We start from the raw sequence: 26,644 nt of genomic DNA on the forward strand, positions 1-26,644 counted from the left end.
AGGTTACTGTGCTTGTTTTTCTTCTTAAGTTTTTGAACTGAAAATTTAGATGAATAATTTTTAACTTTTCTTTTGTAATATAAGTATTTAGGACTACACATTTATCTTTATGAATCACTTTATCTGCATCCAATGAAGGTTTTTTTTGGGGGGGGGATTGTTTCTACACTTATTTTTTTATTGAAGTATAGTTGATGTACAATATTATATAAGTACAATATAGTGATTCACAATCTGATGAGGTTTTTATTTAATTCTGAAAATGTTCACAAAGTTGAAAGAATTGTAGTGATGCCCAAATGCCCAGCACCTAATTTCTACAGTTAAGATTTTACTATACTATATTTGCCTTATCATGGAACTTTCCATTTATCCATCCCTTCTTCTATCAATTTCAAGGATCTTATTTTTGATTCATTTCGAAGGAAGTTACAGACATTAGTACATTTGCTCTTAAACACTTCAGCACACATATCACTACCTGGAGTTCAATTTTTTTTAAATTTATTTTATTTATTTATTTTTGGCTGCATTTGGTCTTTGTTGCTGCGCACAGGTTTTCTCTAGTTGTGGCGAGCGGGGGCTGCTATTTGTTGTGGTGTGTGGGCTTCTCATTGTGGTGGTTTCTCTTGCTGCGGAGCACAGGCTCTAGGCACGTGGGCTTCAGTAGTTGTGGCTCAAGAGCTCTAGAGTGCAGGCTCAGTAGCTGTGGCTCATGGGATTAGTCGCTTGGCGGCATGTGGGATCTTCCGGGACCAGGGCTCGAACCCGTGTCCCCTGCATTGGCAGGCGGATTCTTAACCACTGTACCACCAGGGAAGCCCCTGGAGTTCAATATTTTTATTGATTGATTGATTGATTGAAATTTTAAGGTCAGTTTATTAAGTTTAATGATGAAAGCTGTCAGAAAATTGTTCTCCTGAAAATTATTTTTTCTTAAGACTAAAGAAAAGAAAATCAACACACACTCTCAGCATAGACACAGATGCTGTGGCAGTCAAGCCTCTCTAAGATGAGGATAGTTCACTAGCTGGTCAAGTCACTCTGTGGTCAGCAGGATTGTAGTCTGGATCATCCACCTCATCCTGTAGGTCCAAATCATTCATTTCCTGGACCAACGACTCATCTACCTGTACGCTGTATCCAGCATCCTCCAAGAACTGGATATTACATGTGTCGAGATTATGATCTGTTTCAAACAGCTGTTTCCCGCTTAATTTAGTTTTTCCTGCTTGTTCTTTTTAATTCATTTCTTTTTAACTTCCAAGAGTTCTGCATCAAACTTGGCCTTCCAACTTAAGAAATTCTTAATTGTAACAGGAGTGTCTTCAAATAATTCCTTTTCTGCTTCTGCTTCTTTTGTTTCTTTTCTCCTACTCTTCCAGTTTTTAGTTGATCTACCATTTCACTTAAATTTTCTTGCACAGCTGTAACTAAAGTAAAGATCGTCACCATACCAAGGTTTTCTCTGTTTGTAATACTAATAATTTTTAAATGTCTGAGACATCATTATCTTCTAGGTTTTCCTGGGAGAGAATTTCCTAGAAGGGAGCTTCATCTGGGTGCTTTTCCCTATATGTAAACTTGAGGATAGTCTGGAAAGTTTCATCATTTTCTCCAGCCTCAGATGTCACAGTAATGGTGAAGTTGGTTGGGTTTTCTGATAATACTTAGGTAAAACACTACTGAAGGAGAAAGTGGTATCAGGAGAGTTCATTTCTATTTTGGAAGACCAGTTGTTAGGAGGGTTGGATCAATGTATAATCAAGCTCGGAAGGAGTCAGGATAGATGGACTCCAGAGCCTCCAGTTGCTCTGTTCCTCTTGATAATCTGTCACTGTGGCCCTCACTGCTGCCCATGGATTGTGCAGACACCCAGGTTGCCAGGCAGGGACAGGTGCAAAGTCCCCTAGCTGGGAGGCCTGGGGCCCAAAGCCAGGCCAGGCCTGCTGAGCAATGTATGGTTGTTTTTTAAGGTAAAATTTATATACAATGAAATAAACAAATCTTAAATGTACGATTTGATGAATTTTGACAAATGTCATCCCATGAGTTTCAATATATAGTATACTCTCTGTCATTCAGTTCTTGTGCTTTCTAATTTTCACTATGATTTCTTCTTTGATCTATCAGTTTTTATTTTGTTAATGACTGATTTCTTTATACGGCCAATACAATAGTAGGCTTATACTGATGAAAAAACAGACGCAATCACTACGTGGGTCTTTGCATCTGAGTTTAGTTATTTGAAGGATACAGGAGGATGTCAGCACAAGCAGGAAGCATAGCATATAGATCAGTTCTAACAATTTCCTGGACAGAAGGAAGAGTGGGTTTCCAGACCCCCAAATCCTAATAGATAGGGTTGCCAGATTTAGTAAATAAAAATACAGTATTTTATCTGATAATCCTACAAACAAGAAACAACAATTCTAGATAATAACTCTTAAATGAGTGAACATCATATCATTCTTTCTGGATGGCTAACTGCCCCTCTCCTGGCCCAGCGTAATGTGTGCAAGGCTGGAGTCATTGCACACTGGAGCTAGTCTGGATATGCGCCAGCAATTCCGTCATCTATGCCAGTTGCCCTCGTTAATATCAGACTTAAAAAATATACAACAGGATTAAGCAGTTGAGTCAAGTATAGTATGTACACAGGCATGAACACAGATTAATATTAAAAATATAGTGGATATAATCAACCTCCACCTACATCTTCAGCTCCCTTTCTCACTTTTCTTCTTTTTCTCTGCCCTCCAGTCACACTGGCCTGCTGTGTGGTCCTTGAAATCACTATGGTTTCTCCTGCCACAGAACCTTTGCATATGGCAGAGCTTCCCAAACCTTATGTCAGGAATGGGTTACAGGTGTGTCAAGAAATGATTCCTCTCAGCCCTGGAGCGAGGATGGGTAGAGACTGAGTAGGTGGTTGGAGTGGACAGAGCCAAAGACAATGAAAAAGGTAAATGTAGGGAAACACTGGATGGGGGTTCCCTCTGCCTAGAAGGCTTTACTCTCCACTTCTACCTCCTACTTACCTTCAGATCTCAGTCAAACATCACTTCTCGGGGAAGCCCCCCTAACCCCTCTGACCATGTCAGATCTCCTTACTATATGTTCTCAGGCCATCCTGTGCCCTTTCTTCATTGTACTTATCACAGTTGTAATTTCATATGTATTTATGTCTTCTCAGCTTGACCTTAAGTTTTATGAGAGCAGGGACTGTGTTTTCATATAGTTGTTGCATCTAGCGATAGTCTGTTCTTTTTCATTGTTATAAGGTATTCCACTGTATGAATCTACTATAATGTATTCATCCTACAGCTGAAATTTTTACTTTTATAAATAATTCCATGAGAACATTTTTGTATATCTTTTTTATCGTGCTAAAACATAATAATATTTACCCTTTTAACCATTTTTAAGTGTACAATTCAGTGGCATTAAGTACATTCACAATGTTGTACAACTATCACCACTATCCATTTCCAGAACTTTTTCTGTACATATCTTTTTGATGCACATATGGGCATATTTCTGATGAGCATACATTTAGGAAATGCTGGATCATAGTGTATATATTCAACTTTAAAAAATATTGCCAAACAGTTTTCCAAAGTGGTAGTAATAATTTACATGAGCCCTGTATGACAGTTCCCATGGCTCTATGCCCTTGCTTACACCTGGTACTAGCGATCATTTAAATTTTAATTATTCTAGTAAACATGCAGCGTATATTTTTCCATTTCTCTGATAACTAAGACAGTTTAGCACCTTATCATATACTTAATGATCATTTAGACAATAAAAAGGGCTAAAGAAACAGAAAGAAGACAAACTAAAGAAGACAAAACTATAACTTATGAAATTTGAAGCTCAAGTAGTAGTATTTGTGTGCTAGCAAGCAATTTACATTTCTAAACATATGTCTCTCATTGATCAAATTCCACCCCACAGGGCAATATCTCTCTCACGCTTCCACATTGCACATATGAATTTATGTCTTAAAAAACAAACAAAACCCTTTACTGTCACTTTAGTGGGGTTTAGGGACTTAATAGTGACAAATGTATGGATTGAATCCACCATGTTTAACATAATATCATATTTTCTAATTGGTTATTACTGGTGTATAGGGTATCACACTATTGCCATTCCACTCACCGAGCAGGGAGTGCCTAGGCTCAATTCTCATCTAAAGACTGTCAACATTTTTGTCCCACCCTCTTGGCACACAGCTTTCCATAAGGCTATAACCCCAAGCAGAAGGTTGGCAATAGTTTTGTTCGAATGTATGTAGGAGCAGGGGTGTCCTTGGCTTCAAGCTGAAAACCTGGCCCTTGTCCCCCACCTCCTAGGAGGCACTTTTATCTCCATCTACAGGAGCCATATCTCTGACTGCTACCCTTGCTTCCAGACTTCTTTCAAAGCCCGGGGGCGGTCTGTGGCTTCAGCAAATTCACAGGGGTGTTCATGTTTTAAAGCTTAGATATCTTTACCCTTTTCAAGTTTTATCTGTCATTGCTCTATGTCTGCTACATGGTGTGTGTGTGTGTGTGTCTGTGAAAGCCTTAAGCCATTTCACCATTTTCATCAGTCTAGTAAGAGTTTCTTGAATTGATGACAGACAAGAGTTGTGACAGGATGTTTAATTAGATTCTCCCTGTTTTCTGAGGAGTTTCTGCAAAGGCCTCAAAAGCAGAAAGCAAACAATAGATGCCAGGTGACCTCTTCCCCCATCCACCTCAAAGGGAGATGGGAAGAGATTGTGAACCAGTCTGCCAGCATTACTAATTACCCACACTGAGTCAATACAAGAGAATGAGAAGTGTGTTGCAGAGTTACCTGTGAGCTCTATATTTCCTCTCTCGCCATTCTAGGGAGGGACAGGGGTCTTTCCCTTTGCCTAAAGCCAAGTGAGATAGAGGCCTCCACTAGCACCTCTCAGAATGTTTGGCTTATATCTCCTGGGGTTTGGAAGTCCATAGGGACTAATGTTCTAACTCCCACCTGAGGTAGTCCAGATGCAAGGTGCTGGCTGACCAGGTTCCCTGGGATGGTAAGGTGGGTGGCATGAAGAGCGAGCTGCACTGCCCTTGCCAGCAAGTCAAAGACGCATGAGTTGTTCTGTGGGCCAAGTGTACCTAGAAGGAAACCAACTTGGAGTCATTTAAATAGGGTCCTTCCCATGAGCGATACCCAGAGAGGAAAGGGACCTCAGGAGAATATGTTTTACATGGGATGAACCTCCAGAAGGCCAAGAAGTTGGGGGGAGAGGAGTCATAGGCAGTCAACCAGAGGAGCGGCATTGCCTAGGCCCCAGCAAGAGGGTCATAAAAAAGCCCACAAAGGTGACACACACAAGAGAGAAAGAGCCAACATTTGTGAGTCCTCCACGTCCATAGGGAACCAACTTCCAAAGATAATAGTATCCTGCACCAATTGGAAAAAACTGTGCCCCTTTCCCCTAATCCCTTCTTCTCCTCACCAAACCCTGGGGGACAGGGGTTCATAAGTAGCAGCTGGCCAGCAGGAGAGGAGGAGTAAACTCTGAGCAGTAAAGGCAGGGATATGGAGAAGCTCGGCACACCTTCCTTTATCACAGCAAGCGTCACACCTGAAGCAGGCAAGAGATGGGCGAAGGGAGATCCTTTAGCTTGAATGAAGTTTAGAGTTGTGTTATGTTTAGGGCAGGTGTGAAGGGGAAGCAAGACAGTTTTCCAATTATATACCATGGAGTCCAGCTCCTTTGATAAAAATAGTTATTGAATATTAGAGAAGGATTGAGGAGGAAAAGTTGATACAGAGTATAACTAACCCTGATTTAGAATGTATGTACTCCAAGTATCTACACATACCTATTCACATTTTCTTCATATTTACTTAGATCCCACCAAAAGCATGGGTAACCAAAACTCATATACAGGTTAATAAAGACAGGGTATACACCTCTGGCAGAGTTTTAATTGGTACTCTGCTCTACACAGTCACTCAGGACCCAGGCTGACAGGCTGCACCATCTGGAACACGTAGCTTCCTCTGTTGCCACAGCAAGAGAAGAGCATCTTATAACTCGTCTTTCCTGATTGCCTGGAAGTGATACAAGGTGCTTCCATTCACAGCTTGTAGTGATTAGAAATAGTCATAAGACTCCCCTTTCTGAAATGGGGAAGGAAGCGCTGTCCTTGTGCCCAGCATGAGAGGAGCCCCAGATATCGGTGAGCCCTGGTAATGTCTCCTAGATCTCCTAATCCCACCAACCCAGAGATGACTAAAATCAACTTCCATGACATTTTACATGGCAGCTTCACTTACAGAGGTTGTCACCTTTCTCTGACAGACCTTTTATGCTGCTGAGCTGGTGTATCCGAATCTCTGATTGCAGGTCCCTGCTGCACAGGACACATTATGAAATACATTTTTAGACTGTTTGGAAACCTTGTACATAACTCATATTTTCTGGCTAAGAGCTATCACTTTCTCAGATTGTTTACTTACTTTTACCATCAATCCTGGTAGTTTTCTTTTCACAAAGAAATCACATTAAAAATTTTTTTCTTTACTGTCAAATTACACAGTCAAAAGAAAACAATGGAATTGGATTGAGATGTGGATAATGGGCATTTAGCAGTGTTCATTCATTAGCTGATAACTCATTTCCTCACGATGACTTCCCAGTATACAGATAATCCCAATTCATGTTTCAAATAAAATTGGCTATCCATCTGTAAAAAATAATCTCAGATCTTAATTTAATGTATTATGTGAGGATTCATACAAAAAACTCCTTGTAAACTGAATATGGGTTAACAAAATATATGGAAGAATACATTAAGAAACTTGACACGATGGCCTTCTTAAGCAACAAAATCCAAAAGTCAGGAATTTGTAATTCAAATGCCTGGAGGGAGCAAGCAAGTAATGTTGAGTGAAGAAAGCTCAGTGTGAGACCAATCAAATTGTCAAAAAATTATTTTTACTGAGCTATGACATAAGCAAAAGCCATTATACAAACATGTGACGTTGGATACTTTTTAAATTTAATATGAAGAAATGTAAATTAGGAAATGGAAATCTTGGGGAATTCCCTGGAGGTCCAGTGGTTAGGACTCCGTGCTTTCACTGACAGGCCGGGGTTCAATCCCTGGTCTGGGAACTAAGATTCTGCAAGCTCAGGAGAGGCCAAAAAAAAAAAAAAAAGAAAAAGAAAATGGAAACTTTTTATAATTAATTTTTTCTTTGTCCTGCCTTTGCTTTGCAATCCCAAACCTGATTTTCATACCAATTTTGGGTTTTGTGTTTCTAGTTGATACATGAAAACTGTCAAGCCATTACTTTATTTTGAAGAGTTTCACTTGGTCAGGGTCGGCATTTTTTTTTCAGGTTTTGACCCCACTGCTTTTCTTCTTTTACGTGTTTTTTTGTTTTTGTTTTTTTTTTGACTTTTGTACTTAGCATGCAGGACCCTGAGACTGGGGACTACCACTACAGCCAGGCGTCCAGGAAAATTCTAGTCACAGACTGGGGGCTCCAAATCGCTCACAAAAACTATCCAGGCCTCCTATCTGTCACGATGTGGACCCCTAGCGGTGAGTGACCTTCCCCGTAAGTATTCTGGGTTAGACAGCGACAATTGTACTCGGATGCCTGCTTTGAGTTTGATTCTCTTTCCCGAATCCGCCCCCATTCCGCACTTCCCCATCCTCAATTTCAGCCTCTAAGAAAACAGGCAAACTGCAAAGTAAACTAACTGTTGGCCGTCGGTGCGGCTTCTATGGGATCCGGGACTTCTTTGGTCGCTCTTGCCGAGGTGCGTAACTTCCAACATAACCTAACGCTTTGCGGGTTATTTATATTCCCATCATTTATAACCATTTATTGTCCCCACGTACATTAATACCGTTGCGGGTAGGGAAAAGGCAAAGATGCTTCCGCCCCCTCGAAGCCCACAGCGTCCCAAGGCCTGGAGCATCCCCGGAAGACCCGGCTCCACTCCCGCTAATCCCTTCCCTTCCGCCAGGGCCAACCGGCGCGGAGCTCTCGGGGTCACGTGGTCGCCGGGGGAGGGGAAGTGGGCGGCTCGGCGGCCGCCATCTTGCCGGCTTGGAGGCGGAGCGTGAGGAGAGCAGGTCGCGCGCTTTCCCGCGCCTTCCCTCGCCCAGCCCCGCGCCGCCCTCCGTGCTCCTCCCCACTTCTGGCTCCTGTGGCCGCTCCCTGAGTGGAGGAGCGGGGAGCCCCGGAGGGCGGGGGGGGGTGTGTCGGGCGCGTGCTCGCGCCCTCCAACCGCCAGCCGCGGCCGCGGAGGCGCGCTTGGCCGGGCCCCAGGGGCGGCGCGGGGCGGAGGGGAGGGGGCTGCTCTGGGTGCGGGGGCGGTGCGCGGCGGCCGTGGCGGCCCGGGCTGCAGCTGCGGCGGCGCGCTGGGGGCCCGCGTCCAGGGCGCCCCCGGTCGGAGCTGCCGCCGTGGCCGCGGCTGCCGGAGCCATGTACCGCAGCGGCGCCCGCTCCTCCGTCTCTTCGCACCGGCCTAAAGAGAGCGGCGGGGGCGGCCCGCGCACCGGCCGCAGCTCCGGCTCCTCTTCAGGCCCGTCTCGCCGCACTTCGCCGCCGTCCTCCGGCTCCTCCTCGTCGCGGACGCCGGCTCGCCGACCCCGCTCGCCCTCAGGGCACCGCGGCCGCCGGGCCTCGCCGTCCCCTCCGCGGGGTCGCCGCGGCTCCCCGTCTCCGCCCCGCGGCCGCCGGGCCTCGCCGTCCCCGCCGCGGGGTCGTCGCCTCTCCCCGTCCCCGCCGCGGGCCCGTCGCGGCTCCCCGTCTCCGCCGCCGCCGCGGGGCCGACGACTCTTCCCGCCAGGCTCGGCCGGTTTCCGAGGGAGCAGCCGGGGGGAGTCTCGCGCCGATTTCGCCCGGGACGGCCGCGGAGACCATCCAGGCGACAGCGGCAGCCGGGTAATCCCACCCCCTCGACCCGGACTCCCTTCCTACTGCAGTCCTCTCGCCCGGGGTTCCCGCTTCCAGAAACGCCCTCAGCCCGGGCGACCCGAGGCCTCCAGGCCGGGGTCCCCACATCGAAGGCCATCCATCCCCTCCGGCCTCCTCTGCGACGCCCAAACCAGGAGGTTCCCGGTCAGCCCCTGGAGCTTCATTTGCACAATAACGGACTCGGGACGCGCCCGGGCGCCGGGTCGGGAGGCAGTGCTGCATTTCCTGGCAATAGGTTGATTCTCTCACTCTGGGTGAGGTGTGGAAAAGTTTGCCGGGGCAAGGGGAATCTCCTCCAAGCCGTGTGCCTGATACTTTTTCAATAGTTGGTGTCCTCAGAGTTCCGTGGTTTTGTATCCCCCTAGACCTGAGCTGCGCCCTGGATCTTGGAATGGCTGAAATGTCTTTGTGGCGAGTTAGGGTGGCTTACACAGTTCCAGGGTAGACACCGAGAGTGTAAACTGTTAGCTCTCTAAGTTAGAGCTGTGTCTCCGAAATCGAAGTGTGGGTACCCACAGTTATTGTAGTAGCTGCTGCCACTTACCTAGTTATGTGGCAGGAATGATGCTTAGCCCTTCACTTTACACGTTCTCTTTGAACATTAACGACCGTTTGAGGTGAGGGTTCCTCATCTAACAACTGAGGAACTCAGAGAGGTTTAAGTAACTTGATCAAGGCCACGCAGCTAAGAAGTGGTGGAGTGTGATTCAGTTCATCTCTGCCTGGTTCCCAACACCCTGATTTTAACTGTTATGTTTCCCTGCTAAAGGGACAGAGCATGAGATTAAGAAGTTTAGTTTAGACGTAATATTGACTTCTCACCATAACCACCTTGCTAGTAGAGCCTCCTGGCAGAATCTGGTGTTTTGGAATTTGTTTTTATTATCAGTTCACCAATCTTTAAAAAACAAACCAAAAAACCCACCCCGTGACAAAGTTTCTGTCTTACTGAGTGGCTTTCTAACAGTATCTGGGTACTCTGGTCATAGATGAGTTGACTTGTCACTGTGTTAAGATTTTCATAGCTGAGCATGTATAGTCTGAATGTTAGTCACTACAGAGAAAGTAAGGAAGACAGAAAACTACTAGTTTGTATAACCTCCCCTTTCTTCTCCAACACAAAACCTATTTGCTCCAGTCTTTTCTGTCTCAGTAAATGACATCACCCATTGCTCAGCCAGAAACAGTGATCATCTCCCTTCTCCCAATCTGTAAGAATAACTCCATCTATCTAACCTGTCAGCTGTACCTCCAAAATACATCCTCCAAACTGTCCTGCTGCCATCACTCTAGTCTAAACCCTATTACCTGTTGCCCAGGTTATTACATTAGGCTCCTTTACACTCTTGTTACCATCCAGTTTTTTCTGTACCCAGCAATCAGAATGATTTTTAAAGACCTTCATTTTATACATTTGAGAAGTATTTATTGAACATTTACCATGCTGTTCTGGGCACTGGGGATACAATACTGAACAAACCTGTCAAAAACCCGTGCCCTCATAGAACTTATATTGTAACAGCAGGAGTCAGATAATAAATGAGATAGAGAAGTAAAAAGTCTTGGCATGTTAAATGTGATTAAGTGCTAAGAGAGAAAGAAAACAAGGGAGTTATAATTTTTGATAGAGTAGCCAGAGAAGGCCTTCTGGGAAGGTGACTTTTTAATAAAGACCTGAAGAAGATGAGGGTTATGAACAATGTGAGCATCTGGAGGAAGTAATGTAGTTAGATCATATCACTCCCCTGCTTGAAACCCTTCTGTAGGCTGTTAAACTAGGAATAAAAATCCAAGTTCCCTAACTGTGACTTCTATCTTCTCCTATCACTTTGCTGCAGTCACACTGGCCACCTTTCTGTTGCCCAAAACATGCTAAGCTCATTACAGAGCATGTTCTTTTTGCCTGAAACATCTTCCATCTGTTCTTTGCAAGGCTGACATCTCATCATTCAGGCTTCAAATTAAGTAGTATCACCTGAGAAAGCCTCTTCTAACCAGCTTATCTGAAATAGCTCCTTTTCCCCAATCTCTTTCATGTTATTGTGTTTTAATGACTTTATAGTGCTATCAGAAGTACTTTATTATTTTTTTAAACCTGTTTTTGGCTTGCCTCCTTTACTGGAAATGTATAGGTTCTGGCAGCAGGCTTAATTCACTCCTCTAGCCCCATGCCTGGTACCAGGAAATTAAAGAATAAGAGGTCACTGATTAGGAGGGTTGGAAGCATGGACTTTCATCTAAGAAAAATGATAATTTTTTTAAAGTCCTTTATTTTTGGAGTAGAATCTTACCGTAGCCATTTCACACCTTGTAGGACCACAACTTTGTGACTAGGGAGGAGAACATTTTTGAATGTAGAGATATCTTGACCTTATTGACTATTTATTGTGTTATTTTTTACTTTTGTAGAGACGCTCTCCTGGTCTGCGTTCTGACTCTTCTTTGGAACAGAGCTTAAGGATCACTGTTGGCAATGACCACTTCTGTGTTGGCATACCAGAACGGCGGCGGCTTAGTGATCGACTGGGGTCACCAGCGGATAATCTGGAGGATGTGGACAGGTAGGCTTCATCGGAGACAGGGCACACCATAGTAGTGCTTGAAGTTAGAAATGTTGCTGTTTTCTGAATGATGTATTTGAAAGGGTGGCGACAGCACTGAAGTTATACTCTGCATCCAGTACAAAGTATAACATTAGAAAAGGCTTTCTCAATGGGGTAGACTCTGAAATAATTATGTAGGACTTCCCTGGTGGTGCAGTGGTTAAGAATCCGCCTACCAATGCAGGGGACACGGGTTCGAGCCCTGGTCCAGGAAGATTCCACATGCTGCATAGCAACTAAGCCCGTGCGCCACAATGACTGAGCCTGTGCTCTAGAGCCCGCAAGCCACAACTACTGAGCCCACGTGCTGCAACTGCTGAAGTCTGTGCGCCTAGAGCACAGACTCCGCAACAAGAGAAGCCACTGCAATGAGAAGCCTGCACACCGCAACAAAGAGTAGCCCCCGCTCGACGCAACCGGAGAAAACCCGCACGTAGCAACAAAGACCCAATGCAGCCAAAAATTAATTAATTAATGAAAAAGAAAAGGTTTAGCTAAATTCATGATATATATATGAAACATATACACATTAATAGAAAGTGAGAGATCTTTTAAAATGTGTGTTTTCTTTTTTATATTTTCTTGGCTGCGTCGTGTGGTATGTGGGATCTTAGTTTCCCTGACCAAGGATCAAACCCGTGCCCCTTGCATTGGAAACGCGGAGTCTTAACCACTGGACCTCCAGGGAAGTCCCTAAAATGTTTAATTTTAGTTATTACTTTACAACCACTGAGGGCTGAGAAAGGGCATTTAATACTCCATAGTATTAAATATAGATCTCAGGTACTAGGAACTTAGGTATATCTGGGAAGTAAATAATCACATTAGGTGTTTTTCACCTCATAAAAGAGTAAGGATGGGAGTACAGGGAAGGCACTCTTTCTGAGAGCTGAGAACCATGTCTGTTAATGGTCTCTGCCCAGTACACTAGGAGTTTTCACAAATGTTTAGCAGTAGCAATAAATCAATATAATGTTCTTTCAAACTGAGATTGTCCATGCAGTAGTGCACAGAGTATAGGCAGGCAGGTTGGGGACAGCTGGGCAGGAAATCTGAGGACCACTGCTGCCCTTTGGTAATATTTACTTCAAAGCTTCAGTGGCTATTCAATGTAGTGAAGCAAAGCGGGACAGCCACATAATGGTGAAACTTCTGAGTTTCAAGGTGTGTAACTATTAATTGAGGCAACAGCTCTTGCATTTCTGGCTGCTTCTATTTTGGGAGATGATTGAGTAGGTGGTGCATGGTGTGATTCTCTTCCTTCCTTGCTGAGGTTTTGAGGTAACTTTAGCATTTCCTCTTGTTAGTTCTGGAGTATCACCTCACTTTTCCATAAACTTTGTTATGCATGTGTGCTTCAGATAGCCAATTGTCTGTTTAAGTTATAAAAATTAAAAATTTCCTCTTAGGATGTTTGAGGTTGTAATCTTCTTTCACGAATACTGTTTGAGAGAGACAAATTTATTTTAGAGAAAGTGAGATTAAGACTCTAAAAGGAGGTCCCAGGCCATTCTTTAGACTTTTTGCCCCCAGCACTCTTGCTCAGTATAGTTTGTGTGGATAATAACTGTCGGCTAAAACCAGGCCATAGGAATGTTGGCACTCTCAAGATGTCTTCTTGACTGTGAGTCCACTGTTCAGTTAACGAAATGAGCCATTTCCATCCTTTGTATGTAGGTGTGTGTTTATTTTTTTCCTGAGACCCTCTATTCTTTATCTTCCCATATTGAATTTGTTAAATTTTAATACCTGGTTTGGGTTATAGCCAAATCAAGGGTTGTCAGTCTCCTCACCATGGCAGCTCTGTGTGTACGATTGTAACTTACTCTGAAAAGGGAACGTGAACATGTTGTATGAAGATTCTTAGCTTCTAAAAATTTGTGGATGTGAGGTTGATTTCCCTTGTTTATCAAAGTACTACGCACATTATACGTTCCATTCATGGAATTCTCATCTCCTAACTCCTCCTTGCCCTGACGTAGGTTGAGGGAGTAGAATTTTTTTCCCTCTGATTTGCCTTAGGGAACAGACAGAAGCAAACAACTTTCTTCAGGCATTTTGGGGATTCAGCAGAGGAAAATAATGGGAAGTTTGGGTTCTGGAGGACCTTTTTTTTTCCTTATATACATTTTAAGCAGCTTTATTTAGCCATAATTCACGTACCATACAATTCACTCATTTAGAGTGTACAGTTCAGTGACTTTTAGTATATTCATAGAGTTGTACATCTACCACTGTGATCAGTTTTATTTTTATTACCTTATCCTTAGCTATTAGTCTCACCGCCCGCCCCAAGCCTATTACTAATCCACTTTGTATCTGTATAGATTTACCTATTCTGGCCATTTCATAGAAATAGAATCATGCAACGTGTGGTCCTTTGGTGGCTGGCTTTTTTCGCTTAACATATGTTTTCAAGATTCATTCACGTTTTTTCATATAACAGCGCGTCATTCCTTTTTTATTGCTGATAATAATTTCATTGTGTGTGTTTTGTTTATTCATCAGTGATGGATGGATAACATTTTAGTTGTTTCTGCTTTTTAGCTATTATGAATAATGCTTCTATGAACATTGGTGTACAAACTTATGTGGATGTATATTATATGTTTTCTTAATTTCTTTAATGGAATTTGTAAACACAGAAAAAGTAGAATAGTACACTGAGCCTCCATGTACCCATCCCTACATTGAACAATCAATTTTTTAAGTAGATTTTATTTTAGAAAAGAGTTGGACTTAACCAAAGCTTTCAGAGAGAGTTTGTCAGTGGACTATTCTGAGCTGCAGGGGATCGGGGCCCTTTTTAGGACTTACTTTTATTGCAGCCAATTCTCTCTCTTATCCTTTGGGAGAACTGGGGAAGGAGGACGTGAGCTTCTAATCAACCTGATTTCTGCCTGTATTTACATGATAGCTCATTCTTTTCACTGTTTCTATTCCTTCTTTCATTGTTTTTTGCCTCCTTTTGCTGGAGATTGCAAGTTTAAAGTGAGTCTTTCTGAGAGCCATTTCATTATTTCTAGCTTCTTGATATTTAATGTTGGATTAGATCTTGGGCTAGTATGTTGCTTGGTGGAGACATGTAATAGTTCTGGTGAGGAGCAGAATGTGGGAGCATGGATGAACTTTCCACTACCCATGGAGCCTGTGATTTTCCTCTACACTAATGTGATCAGAGACTATGTATGGTAGATGGTGTTTTGGCAGTGCAGTGACTCAACTCATGGATGTTCCTCCCTGGAAATAGATGTCTTCGTGGCTGACAGACCTACAGAGTAAAATGTTTTACTCTAGTTACGTTCGATTTCGGAGATCATCCTTGGTCATTCTCATTCTTTCCTATTATTTCATAGTACATTGGGACCTCAGAATTCCCCAAATTCTTAGGGAGGAGGTGAATAACAGGAACCTCAATTCCCATATGTGGCATGCTTATAGAGGAGGTGATAAAGTTTATCCTTTATAGTCTTTCATAAAGTTATTTATAGCTGTTACCCAGGTCTAAAACTGAACAAAGGCTGGGCTGGCGAATGAGAAAAAGCAACTCTTTGATGTTCTACTTAGTCCCAGAAATAGGAAAACAGCTATAAAAAAAAGAAAAGTCATTTCTCAAAACTCACAAAAAAACAAGTAGCTACTAGCATGTAGAAGACAGCAATAATTACCATCCTCTGAACAGTAATTCACTCTGAAGTGTGAGTGACATGTAAGTTTTTCAAAGTGGTATGCTTAAAGTGCTAGGGGATCTTTATTTCTGTGATTTAAGTCAGAAGCTTTTCGGGGGCAATAGAAACTCTGACCATAGTGCCCAAAAAGATTAGGATATTGTGTGTGATATAGAGATCTGCACTAAAAGGACAGAAGTCCAATCCTGTATTTTTACCTTCATGCCATGAAAGTCTAAGACCTTTTTATTTCTATAAAATAAAAATATATAGTGAGATAAACCATCACATACTCTTTCTGGGCCAAAGATTAGCAGAGTGCTTGTGGATATCCAGGCAAGGCAGGAAAGAGGGTAACAAACAGGCTGTGAGGGAGTTTTTTGGTTTTTAATATATGAGCCAGCAAAACAAAGCATTGGAGAACCTTCTAAAACATGAGAAAATCGTGCCAATTGGATAGATCAATGGTTAAAAAAAATTTTTTCCCCACAGTGAAACTTTTTTCCCAAAGGAAATATTATATAGAACTTTATTATATAAACAGATAAAGTTGGGACCAGTATGATTTCAGTGAGGTGGAAGGCCCAGAGCCATGCAGGCTCTTAACCTCCTTCCTTTAGGCAGCTCCTGAGCACTCTTCAGAATCTCTGTGGAACACAGCTTGAAAATCACTGATCTGAACTGGTGTTTCTCAAATTTTAAAGTGCATACAGATCACCTGGAGGGCTTGTTAAAATGCAGATTCTGATTCAGTAGGCCTGAGTGGAACCTGAGAACCTGCATTTCTAAAAACTTCCTGGGTAATACTGATGTTGCTGATTCAGACCACAGTTTTAGTAGCAAAGAGCTAGAATTTAGCTAGTGTGAAGTTGGGTAACCCATGTCTCTTTGTAGTCTGGTAGTGGTGTTTTTGCATCTCCCAGACCCTAGCATGATACTATGCATCCCCAAAGTCTAATCAGAGAGATTAGCCTAAGAATTCTGTCTAGATACATTAGTAGTGTCTTTGGTTAGAGGCTCCAGCTGCTTGTGCCCTGGGGAAAGGGAGAAGAAGTATTCCATGTATATACATAGATTTGTTCTTGGACTTCATGATTATTGTCTTTTGTTCTAAGCATTCTACAGCCCCCTTGCCAGATGTCAGTCTCTTAGCCTTGTCTGGTCTTGCTCTTTCCAAGTCCATTATATTCAGTGATGCTTGTCTCTTTTCTCAGGGATGACCTGACTGATGATTCTGTCTTCACTCGAAGTTCCCAGTGCTCTCGAGGTCTTGAACGATATATTTCCCGGGAGGAGGCACCTCTCAGTCCCTTCTTGGGACAACTTGACGAGGACTACCGAGCAAGAGAAACTTTCCTGCATCGGTCTGATTATAGTCCCCATGTCAGTTGTCATGATGAGCTGTTGCGGGGAACAGAACGGAATAGAGACAAACTCAAAGGCTCCTACTCTATACGACCTGAGGAAAGGAGCCGGGAGGCCAAACGGCCCCGTTATGATGACACAGAGAAGATACACAGCATGGGAGGTGATCACACAAGTTTTACATCGGGGGCCCGCAACTATCGACAGCGTAGACGGAGCCCGAGTCCTAGGTTTTTAGACCCTGAGTTTCGAGAGCTGGACCTTGCCAGGCGAAAACGAGAGGAAGAGGAGGAACGAAGTAGGAGCTTGAGTCAGGAACTGGTGGGAGTTGATGGTGGTGGCACTGGCTGTCCCATCCCTGGATTGTCAGGTGTCCTAACAGCATCGGAGCCAGGATATTCTTTACATCGGCCAGAGGAAGTATCTGTGATGCCCAAGAAGTCAATTCTGAAAAAGCGGATTGAGGTGGACATGGAGCCTTCCATGCAGGTCTATGCTGCATTTCTTCTAGGGTCTCTTGCTAGTCCCTGTAATATTTTAAAGCCTAGTTACTTTCCTGGGGGCTGTGTCCCTAAGGTATCTTTGGAATATGTGTTGGACCAACATTGTTAAGCCTATGAGCCGTACCTTCCAGGACTCTCCAAAGGAAACTGTAGGCTTCATAATGCAACAATAGAGGGCTTCTACTGTCATGTATTAGGCTTTCTAAACAGACATTTTGGAGAGTATCTATTAAAGTTTTTTTTTTTCTGCCTCTAAATTGGATAGTCCTTTAGGATCTTTGAATATGGGTTTCTTGGAAATGAAGCTTGAAGAGCAAAGGGAGGAGCTGATCTGAATTTTCCTCATCTCTCTTTAAAGAGAAGAAAAAATGTATGAGTGGTAGGACAGTAGACCAGAAATCAGATGATTCTGATTCTGGACCCGTCTCTACCACCAACTTGCTGTGTGATTTTTAAATAAGTCACCTAACCATTCTGGACGTTGGTATTTTTTTCTCACTTATGAAAAGATGGTCAGGCATGAGCACTTGTTTTTACCTGTCCTTTTAGGAGCTAAATGTTTCTGAAGAAGTGCCTGAGGGCACTTAGGGAAGTAAGGGAAGGCGATCAGTTAGGATTAACAGAGTTTCCTGACCCTACTTCAACCAAAGTAGCTCTGCTTTTATGTTTTTTTCTTTCAGGGATCCATAAAAAAGAAAGCAAGTAAGCTAGGGCATCTCTAAAGTCCTTTTGAATTCAAATTCCTTGATAAAGACTACAACAAATGGGCAAAAATGAAGACTCAATCTGCCTTCTTTTCTGTTTCCCCCTGCTACAGCAGAACCATCTGGAGAAACGGGAACCCAAATCTTGAACCTGGCTAAGGACCTCCCTTTCATCCACATTTATCTTTTCCCTATTAATTCAAGAAGAGCAAAGTATTTATGTATTTATCTCAATTACTAGTTTTCTGAGATTCTACATAGAGGCTAATTCAGTTATGTTTGTCTTTGCAGCTTGAGAGTTTTTCCAGCAGTACCAGCTCCAGCCAGGATCACTCCCTTTACTCTGGACACTCATCTCTTCCACTAAGTGGTGCTATTGCTTCTTTTGCCTCAGAGGTTGAAAACAGCAAGGGAACTGTGGTAGAGACTACCCTGAAGGAATCTCAGGGCAACCTCTACCAATGGGGCCCCCTCTCTGGGATACCCAAAGACAGCAGTCCCCTCAGAGAGCAGTTTGGAAGTTTTCTGTGCCACAAGGAAAAATTGGATATGAAGGCTGAGGGACCAGAGCGACACACAGACTTCTTGCTTCCTCATGAGAGAGCTAGCCAGGATGGCAGTGGTTTCTCCTGCATTCTGAGCATGTTAGCAGATTCTACCAGTACACAGGAAAAGAGGCGACGTAGCTTCCCTGACATTGAGGATGAGGAGAAATTTCTCTATGGGGATGAAGAAGAGGATTTAAAGGCAGAATCTCCACCAAAGCCCCTTGGCTCTGAAAGTGAAGTTATGAGGCAGAAGGGAAGCTCCCTACCCTCTTCAGCTCCAGCTGTAAAGCTAGAATCAATAGAAGAGACCAGTCCAGAATATGCAAAGATTCATGACTTGCTCAAGACCATAGGGCTGGATATTGGAGTAGCAGAGATTAGCAAACTGGCTGCACGCACCCAGGAACGACTTCATGGCAAGAAGCCATCACGTTCCTCTGCTGACCGCCGTTCCTCTGTTGACCGGCACTTTTCAGCAGACCGCTGTTCCTCAGTTGACCGCCATTTCTCAGCTGATCGGCGCTCTGCAGATCCTCACAGACTGGAGAGTGGAGAGGCACACCATAGCAATACCCACTCCCCAGAGGTATCCCATCCACACCCAGTCTCCCCTGTGGATCCTTACCTGCTCACAAAAAACAGCCCCCCGTTCCTAAAGTCTGACCATCCAATGGGCCATATTGCAGGACCTGAGGTGGTTGGCAGTGGGTTTCAGTCATCTGTTGCAGTCAGGTGCATGTTGCCATCAGCCCCATCTGCTCCAATTAGACTTCCACACCCTGCTTCTTTATCTCAGTTTCATATGCCAAGGGCCTCTCAGTTTGCTGCAGCTCGGATACCTCCAAACTACCAGGGACCTGCCATTCCCCCTGCTTCCTTTGATGCCTATAGGCACTACATGGCATATGCAGCCTCAAGGTGGCCCATGTACTCTGCCTCCCAACCTTCAAACCACCCTCTACCTGAACCACACAGGATAATGCCAGTTACCAAACAAGCTACCCGTAGCCGTCCCAATCTCCGTGTGATCCCCACTGTGACTCCTGATGAGCCCAAGCAGGAGGAGTCAGTGCTGGGCTCAATTCCTCCTGCCCAAGTGCCTGTCCATGTGTCCATCCCATCACTCATAAGATATAATCCGGAGAAGATCTCTGATGAGAAGAACCGGGCTTCCCAGAAACAGAAGGTGAATATTAGCTTTGGGCATCCTGTGCCTGAATCTTCTATTTTAACATAAATTTTTATCTTTTAGAGGGAGCTGAAAATTTGCAAGGCCCAAGGCAGTCTTTAGAGACTGCTGTCTTACCATAGTTTTTTCTTTTATGTTTTCTCATTTGGACTAAAGTCTGGCCGTAGGTCCCACTGTGATTGCTAGACTTCTTTTTTAAGTTTATTTCTCTATCTGAATTATCAGCTTTAGGACCCTATGGGTAGGAGCTGGGAACCTTGAAGTCTTTAATACGACCTCATCAGGGAGAGAGGAACCAAAATTGGGCTGGGTGAAAGAGAAATCAGGAAATCTATGTTTCATCCCAGTGAGTTTTGGATCTTTTTCCTGTAGTGATTATGGGGTTTAAAAACTAATAACTAGTTGCTTGGTAATTAAACCAAGGAGTAAGCTTTGCTTATTCTGGTTTAACTTAAGAGTCCAGGAATAATAATATTTTTTGATACTTTTTTTTAAAGTAGTTTTTATAGTGTCAAAAGTAGTTTTTATACTTTTTTTTAAAAAAGTAGTTTTTATACTGTTCATCGGGTTCCCAGGCTATAGAAAGGGAGCAGTGGCTGGGGTAAAGATATAATAATTCTAGATGCTTTAGAGCAGTAGGTAAAAATTATGTAGGGATGAGGAATACAGAATAGAAGAATTTTGAATAGAAAAATTAATATGTACTGTTAATTTTACAGGTCCTTAATAACTGAAAACTCATTTTGTTAAACAAGGTGACCTAAGGATGATAAAATTGTAATATGTGTAAATTTGGTTTGCTAATAAAATAATTAAGACCTGAGGAGAAAAGTAGAAAAGGCAAAATTGTAGGCCTAATCTCATTTTTTTTTCCAGTTGAACAGAAATTTAGCTAATCCTTGAGAAGACAAAAAACACCTCTTAATTTTCCATGGTACTTGGGTGCCCTGAACTTCAGTCTTTTGGTTTTTTTTTTTAAGTCTTTTGGTAAATAGGAAGATACGTTCCATACAACAAAACCTAAGACTGCAGAGACACTGTCTGGAGACTAGTGCTTTCCCTTTACGTTTAAAAACCTAGTACTTAAGTCAGGGCTGACAATACACAGATTTTTCACATGAGCTCCTTATATAGACAAGCCATATTTGTTTTTCCATTAGGTGATAGTAATACAGTTGAAAGATAAGGGCTTTAGGGCATGCGTATCTGGATTTTAAATCGTCTTACTATATGATCTTTTGGTATGTTCCTTAGTCTTTTGCAACCTCAATTTTCTTACCGTGAAACAGATAATATCATGACTAAATAAGAAGATATATGTAATGCAGCTAACACAGTGCTTCATCCGGTAACACATATTAGTTCCCTTCTTGATGGCTCCTTTTGGGCTCAGAACTACTATCTAATAGTGTAGTGCTTCCTGTATGAAAAAAGTACTTTCCGGTCAGTACAGTTCTGGAAAGGATAATTCTATTCTGGCACTTGGATTGGAACGAAATATCACCTTCACTCTAAAGTCAGAGCCTCTGTGTGCAGGCATTTGGATTCTTGCATTCAGATATTATCTAGTGTGAAGGTTTATGGAAAAGAACAATAGAAAAGGGATGTTGGAGGCTAAAGGATCTCTTACCATTTTGTACTTTGCAGGTTATTGAAGAGAGGGAAAAGCTGAAGAGTGACCGGGAAGCTCGCCAGAAGAAGATGTACTATCTCAGGACCGAGTTGGAGCGGCTTCATAAACAACAAGGTATCAGACACTTCTTTGCATGACTGCCTTTTGTAACTTTTGTAGGAGACCCAAATGGAGAGCTTTGGGGATTCTCAGACAGGTTCATTGACACTGAAGCTTCACTTTCAAACAATTTTTGATATAATTAGACTTATAGAAAAGTTGCATTAATAGTGTAAAGAATTCTCAGTTTCCATGATTATTAGCATTTTACTGTATTTGCCCTATTTTTCTCTCTCAATTGTGTTTGTGCATATGTGTATATAATTTTTCCTGAACTGTTTAAGAGTAAGTTGTAGATATGTATTCCTTTACTCCTAAACACTTAAGTGTGTGTCTTCTAACAACAAAGAATTCCCTTGGATAACCACAGTATGCTTATCAAAATTAGAAAATTAACAGTAATATACTAGTCTACTGATCTTACTCATATTTCATCAGTTGTCCCAATGATGTCCTGAAGCAAAAGAAAATGAAAGACTACACATTGCATTCAGTTGTCATGTTCTTTTAGTCTCCTTTAATCTGTAGTAGTTCCCGAATCTCCAGAAGAGGTCACGTATTTTGTAGAATGTCCTTTAATTTTGGTTTGTCTGATGTGTCCTTATGATTAAATTCAGGTTATGCATTTTTGGCAGGAACATCACAGAAGTGATGCTAAGTTCATATCAGGTGTTGATTTGTCCCATACTGGTGGTGTCAACTTTGATCATTTGGTTAAGGTGGCGTCTGCCAAGTTTCTCCACTGTAAGGTTACTATTTTACCCTTTTCAGTTAATAAGTATCTTACAGGGAAGATACTTTGAGACTATGTAAATATTCAGTTACTCCTCAAATTTTGGCCCACTAGTTTTAGCATTCATTGATGATCCTTGCCCAAATCAGTTATTATTATTGATGGTTGTTAAATAGTAATTTTCTAATTTCATCATTCCATCTTCGTTAATTAGTTGGCTTTCTACTATGAGGAGGAGCTTTCCACCCACACCTCCTCCCCCATTTATCTGTCCATTTATAACAGTATGAACTCATGGATTCTTAATAGGTAATAATATTTTACTATTATTATTTATCTTCATGCTCAAATTGCCCCAGATTTGGTCAGTAAGACCCCCTTTAAGTTGACTCCTGTGTCCATCATTTTTTGAGTACTTCCTTTTTGGCACAAGAAGATGCTCCATGATGCATCTATTGATTCCACCTCTTCATCTATGCTTTTAGGAATTCACATACACACTAAGAACATAGCAAGGCTTCTATATTACAGCTTGGTGATAGCATGGAAGAGTAGAGAGTGGGAGAATATATAATTTCTTCTGTTTGGGTTTGGGCTGTTTAGGGATGAGAAACTTAGTTATTAATCCTTTGAGGATTAATTCATGAGGACCTGCAATTTGGAATAGGAGATAACATTAGGTGAGCTTGAGGCAAAACCTAAAACTCAATGGAGGTATTGGTGAAGGGTCCTTAAATCAGATAAAGTCAAATATGTGACTGAATGTTTTTTGCCCTCTGAGTAATTCTTTAGTTCTCTGAAGAGGACAGCCACAGGATTCATAGTCACACATGCACACAAACTTGTATATACCCTTTTAGGGATTCATGCAGTGCCTCCCTGAAACCTATCCATAGATCCTTAGTTAATAACCCTTACATAAGAAATAATGTAATCACTCAATCACTTTACCTCCATAGGAGCTTCAACTAAACCAGCCCATGTGGAAGGCAAGTCTCACCTGCTTTTAGAATGTTTTATGGAGAAAGATTTTGTGACCATAAAGTCTTGAGAATTAGTACTTATGACTGAAATATGACTTGTTAACTTTCCTTGTGCTTCTTTCTGTTGACATTTGACTACTCAGGGGAAATGCTGCGTAAGAAACGAAGGGAGAAGGATGGTCACAAAGACCCACTCCTGGTAGAGGTGAGTCGGCTTCAGGATAACATTATGAAGGACATTGCAGAACTTCGACAAGAAGCAGAAGAGGCAGAAAAAAAGCAGTCTGAACTGGACAAAGTGGCTCAGATCTTGGGAATTAACATTTTGGATAAATCTCAGAAGTCTTCAAATGACAGTAGGGAGTCTACAGAGAAGACTGGGAAAGCAGAAAAATCCAGGAGTCCAGAAAAAGTGTCATCATCCTCACACTCCTTTTCCAACAGCAAGGTAACAACGCAACTTTTCCATTTTATTGTATCTTTTATTTCCATGGACTCCTAAAGAAGCCTTCTAACTAACCATTTTCTTAGCATCCTTTTCCAGTCTGTTCTTAGTCTTGCTAGAGTTATCTTTGTAAAGCATAGTTCAGATCATGGTGTTCTCCTTCAGAATTTTCGCAGTTCCCCATTGCCCACAAAGTAGAATCCTGGGCCCTCCATGTTCTAGTTCTAGCATTTGCTCCTTAACTCACTCCAGTTTGGCTTCTAGTTTTCTCATAACTTGTAATGCCATTTTGTAGGTTCATGTTTAGCAACAAGGTCACCACTATGTTGTACAGCCTCAAATTCAGTTCTCAAATCAGTATTTGATATAGGGAACCACTGTCCCCTAAAAAAATGTTTCCTTCCCTTGGCTCCTATCACATTTCTTTTCCTCCTATATGCTGGTTGCTCCTGTTTAATCTCCTGATCTTTAAATACTTTCGTTCTTCAGGGCTCAGTTCTAGCCTAATTCTCTAGAATTCTGCTTTCTCCCTAGGTCATTTCATTCAGTCCTATGCTGAAATACCATACTGACAACTTTCAGTTTTATACTCTAGCTCAGGTGATTCTTCTAAGGTTCAAATCTGAGTGTCCAACAGACTACTCACTATTTCCGCTTCATTGTCTCATAAACACCTCAAAATCAATATATCCTAAAGTAAACTAAGATTGTGCTCAACCTCCCTCTAACCTTTTCTTCCTCTGTTGTTACCCATCTCAGTGAATGATACTACTATCCAACAGTTTTCATGCCAACAACCTGAAGAGCATGCTTAGTGCTTCCCCCCAAAAACTGCTCCACACACCAAGTCAATTACAGATTCTGCCAATTTTCCCTCCAAAGTAAATCTCAATTCCATTCATCTCATCATCTCTATTGCCATCCAAGTTCAAGCCACCTTCAGTTCTTGCTTGTGCTGCTACACTCTTAATTCTTTCTCCATATTCAGCTGGTGATTGAGATACTTCCTTGCCTACCTCTTCAGCCTCATTTCACGCCTCTTTTTTCCTTTGCTCTCTGTAATTTCGTTACTGGCATTTTCATTCCTTAAATGTTTCATCATTAATGTCTTTGTGTCTTCTCCTCCTTCTGGTTACCATGTGAAACCCACTCTTCTTATCCTGTCTTCTAACTAACTCATATTCATCTTCAGATCGCAGATTAAATTATTTCCCTGACTCCCTTCCTTCATTTTCCAGGTTGTTAAATTTGCCTGATATACACTATCATAATACCTGACATTTTCCTTCTTAGCATTTATGGCAGTTGTAATTATATAATTACATGTGTCCCCCAATTAGATTTTAAGGTTCAAGGGATCAAGGACCATATCTGTCTCATTCTCCTATATAGTCCCCAGTACATAGCTCAGTGCCTGGCACGTAGCAAATGGGTAGTGCTCAAGAAATATGACACTACACTTTATACTCCTGCCACCTTAGAATGCTTGTACTTTTCCAGATGTGCATTATGCTATTGTGCCTCTCTAATTTTGCATTAATAATCCTCTTAGCCTGTCTCCCAACCCTAGTCATCCACTAAGGTCCAACTTGAATACTACCACCTCCATGAAGAATTCCTGAATTCCATAGATTGAGTCAGCCCTTTTTTAGCACTCCCGTAGTATGTTACTTTGTTTCTTTATAAGATTTATTTCATTCTGTCTTATTGAAAACATGATTAAGATCATGCCTGGGGGCTTCCCTGGTGGCGCAGTGGTTGAGCGTCCGCCTGCAGATGCAGGGGACACGGGTTCGTGCCCCGGTCCGGGAAGATCCCACATGCCGCGGAGCGGCTGGGCCCATGAGCCATGGCCGCTGAGCCTGCACGTCCGGAGCCTGTGCTCCGCAACAGGAGAGGCCACAACAGTGAGAGGCCCGCGTAGCGCAAAAAAAAAAAAAAAAAGATCATGCCAGTTCTCTTGTCTGTGTCTTCCACTAAATGAGAGCTTCTTGAGAATAACAGAATATAACTTATTTATTTTTGTGTGTCCCATGGCATCTGGTATATCTAGTACATAGTAGATGGTCAGTTAATGTTGGGGGTTAGAGAAGAAGATATTCTGTGTTCTCTGTCAGCCAAGCTCTAATTTTTTCATGTCTTCCTGGGAGAGTTCTCTTTCTCAACCAGGTAAGACTGTATTCTTATATCAGAATCACTGAGTTCAGGGCCTTTGATGGGAGAAGAGCTTGAAAGTTCCGACCCTATGTAGCTGACTTACACGTTGTTTGGGGTTCCATTTATGCACCAACCCCATGATAATCTATCATCTTGACTTGAGTGAGCCTTCATGCTCTCTGAAGCTAACAAGGATATGTTGCAATTGGATTTTCATTTCAGCAGTAAGGAATATTCTCTCTACAAGCTCTGTTTCCTACCTGTCCTTGGTATTTCTTCTTTCTTTGCCTCTTTTTATTTTATTATTATTATTATTATTTTTTTTTTTTTTTTTGCGATACGCGGGCGTCTCACTGCTGTGGCCTCTCCCGCTGGGGAGCACAGGCTCCGGACGCGCAGGCTCAGCGGCCATGGCTCACGGGCCCAGCCACTCCGTGGCATGTGGGATCTTCCTGGACCGGGGCACGAACCTGTGTCCCCTGCATCGGCAGGCGGACTCCCAACCACTGGGCCACCAGGGAAGCCCTGCCTCTTTTTAAAATGCATAGTTGGTTTGAGATTTTCTTTCTCTTGAATAGGTCATTTCATAAAAATAAACACATACAGTTCCCACACCACAGTTCCGTTCACCTAGACACAATTGTTACTAATACCTTGGTGTTTATTATTCCAAATTCCCTTCTTCCGTTCGTTCATTTAACAAATATTTCTTGATCTCCAAAAAAGTGCCAGACACTGTCCTAGATATGGGAAGTATAGCAGGGAACTATATAGACAAGGTCCTTATTCTAATGAAATGGGAGAAGATAGTCAATAAGTAAACAAGTGCAGGTTAGGTAATGACAAGTGCCTAAAAAAAAGAAAACAGGATAAGGGATATAGAGTAGTTAGGGAAAGTCTTTTGGATAAGGTGACATTTGACATTCTGTGCCTATTTACATATCTGTATTGATTATTCAGATGTATTTTGTTACTTACTTTCCTAGTCTATCATGAACATCTTTCCATGTCAATAAATAGACTTTTATAATATCA

General features: G+C 42.4%; 1 protein-coding gene and 1 pseudogene across 6 annotated transcripts in view; one reads left to right on the forward strand and one right to left on the reverse strand.

Moving 5' to 3' along the window:
* Positions 1–1,034: 1,034 nt before the first annotated feature.
* Positions 1,035–8,486, reverse strand: LOC114907549 (annotated as a pseudogene).
* Positions 8,448–26,644, forward strand: part of ZNF318 (zinc finger protein 318) — a 36,054-nt gene continuing 17,857 nt past the window's right edge. For all 6 annotated transcript variants that reach the window (XR_003796553.1, XR_003796554.1, XR_003796555.1 and 3 more), the window contains exons 1-6: positions 8,448–8,946; positions 11,389–11,540; positions 16,465–17,104; positions 18,114–19,556; positions 21,207–21,306; positions 23,151–23,455. Coding sequence is in view for 3 of the 6 variants with exons in the window: in XM_029241821.1 (XP_029097654.1) it covers positions 8,485–8,946; positions 11,389–11,540; positions 16,465–17,104; positions 18,114–19,556; positions 21,207–21,306; positions 23,151–23,455 (3,102 nt within the window). In the remaining 3 variants the exon portion in view is untranslated. The remainder of the gene's footprint in view (positions 8,947–11,388; positions 11,541–16,464; positions 17,105–18,113; positions 19,557–21,206; positions 21,307–23,150; positions 23,456–26,644) is intronic.

Source organism: Monodon monoceros, unplaced genomic scaffold (assembly GCF_005190385.1).
Source record: "Monodon monoceros isolate NGI ecotype Baffin Bay Population unplaced genomic scaffold, NGI_Narwhal_1 Super_Scaffold_3, whole genome shotgun sequence".
Taxonomy (NCBI): Eukaryota; Metazoa; Chordata; class Mammalia; order Artiodactyla; family Monodontidae; genus Monodon; species Monodon monoceros.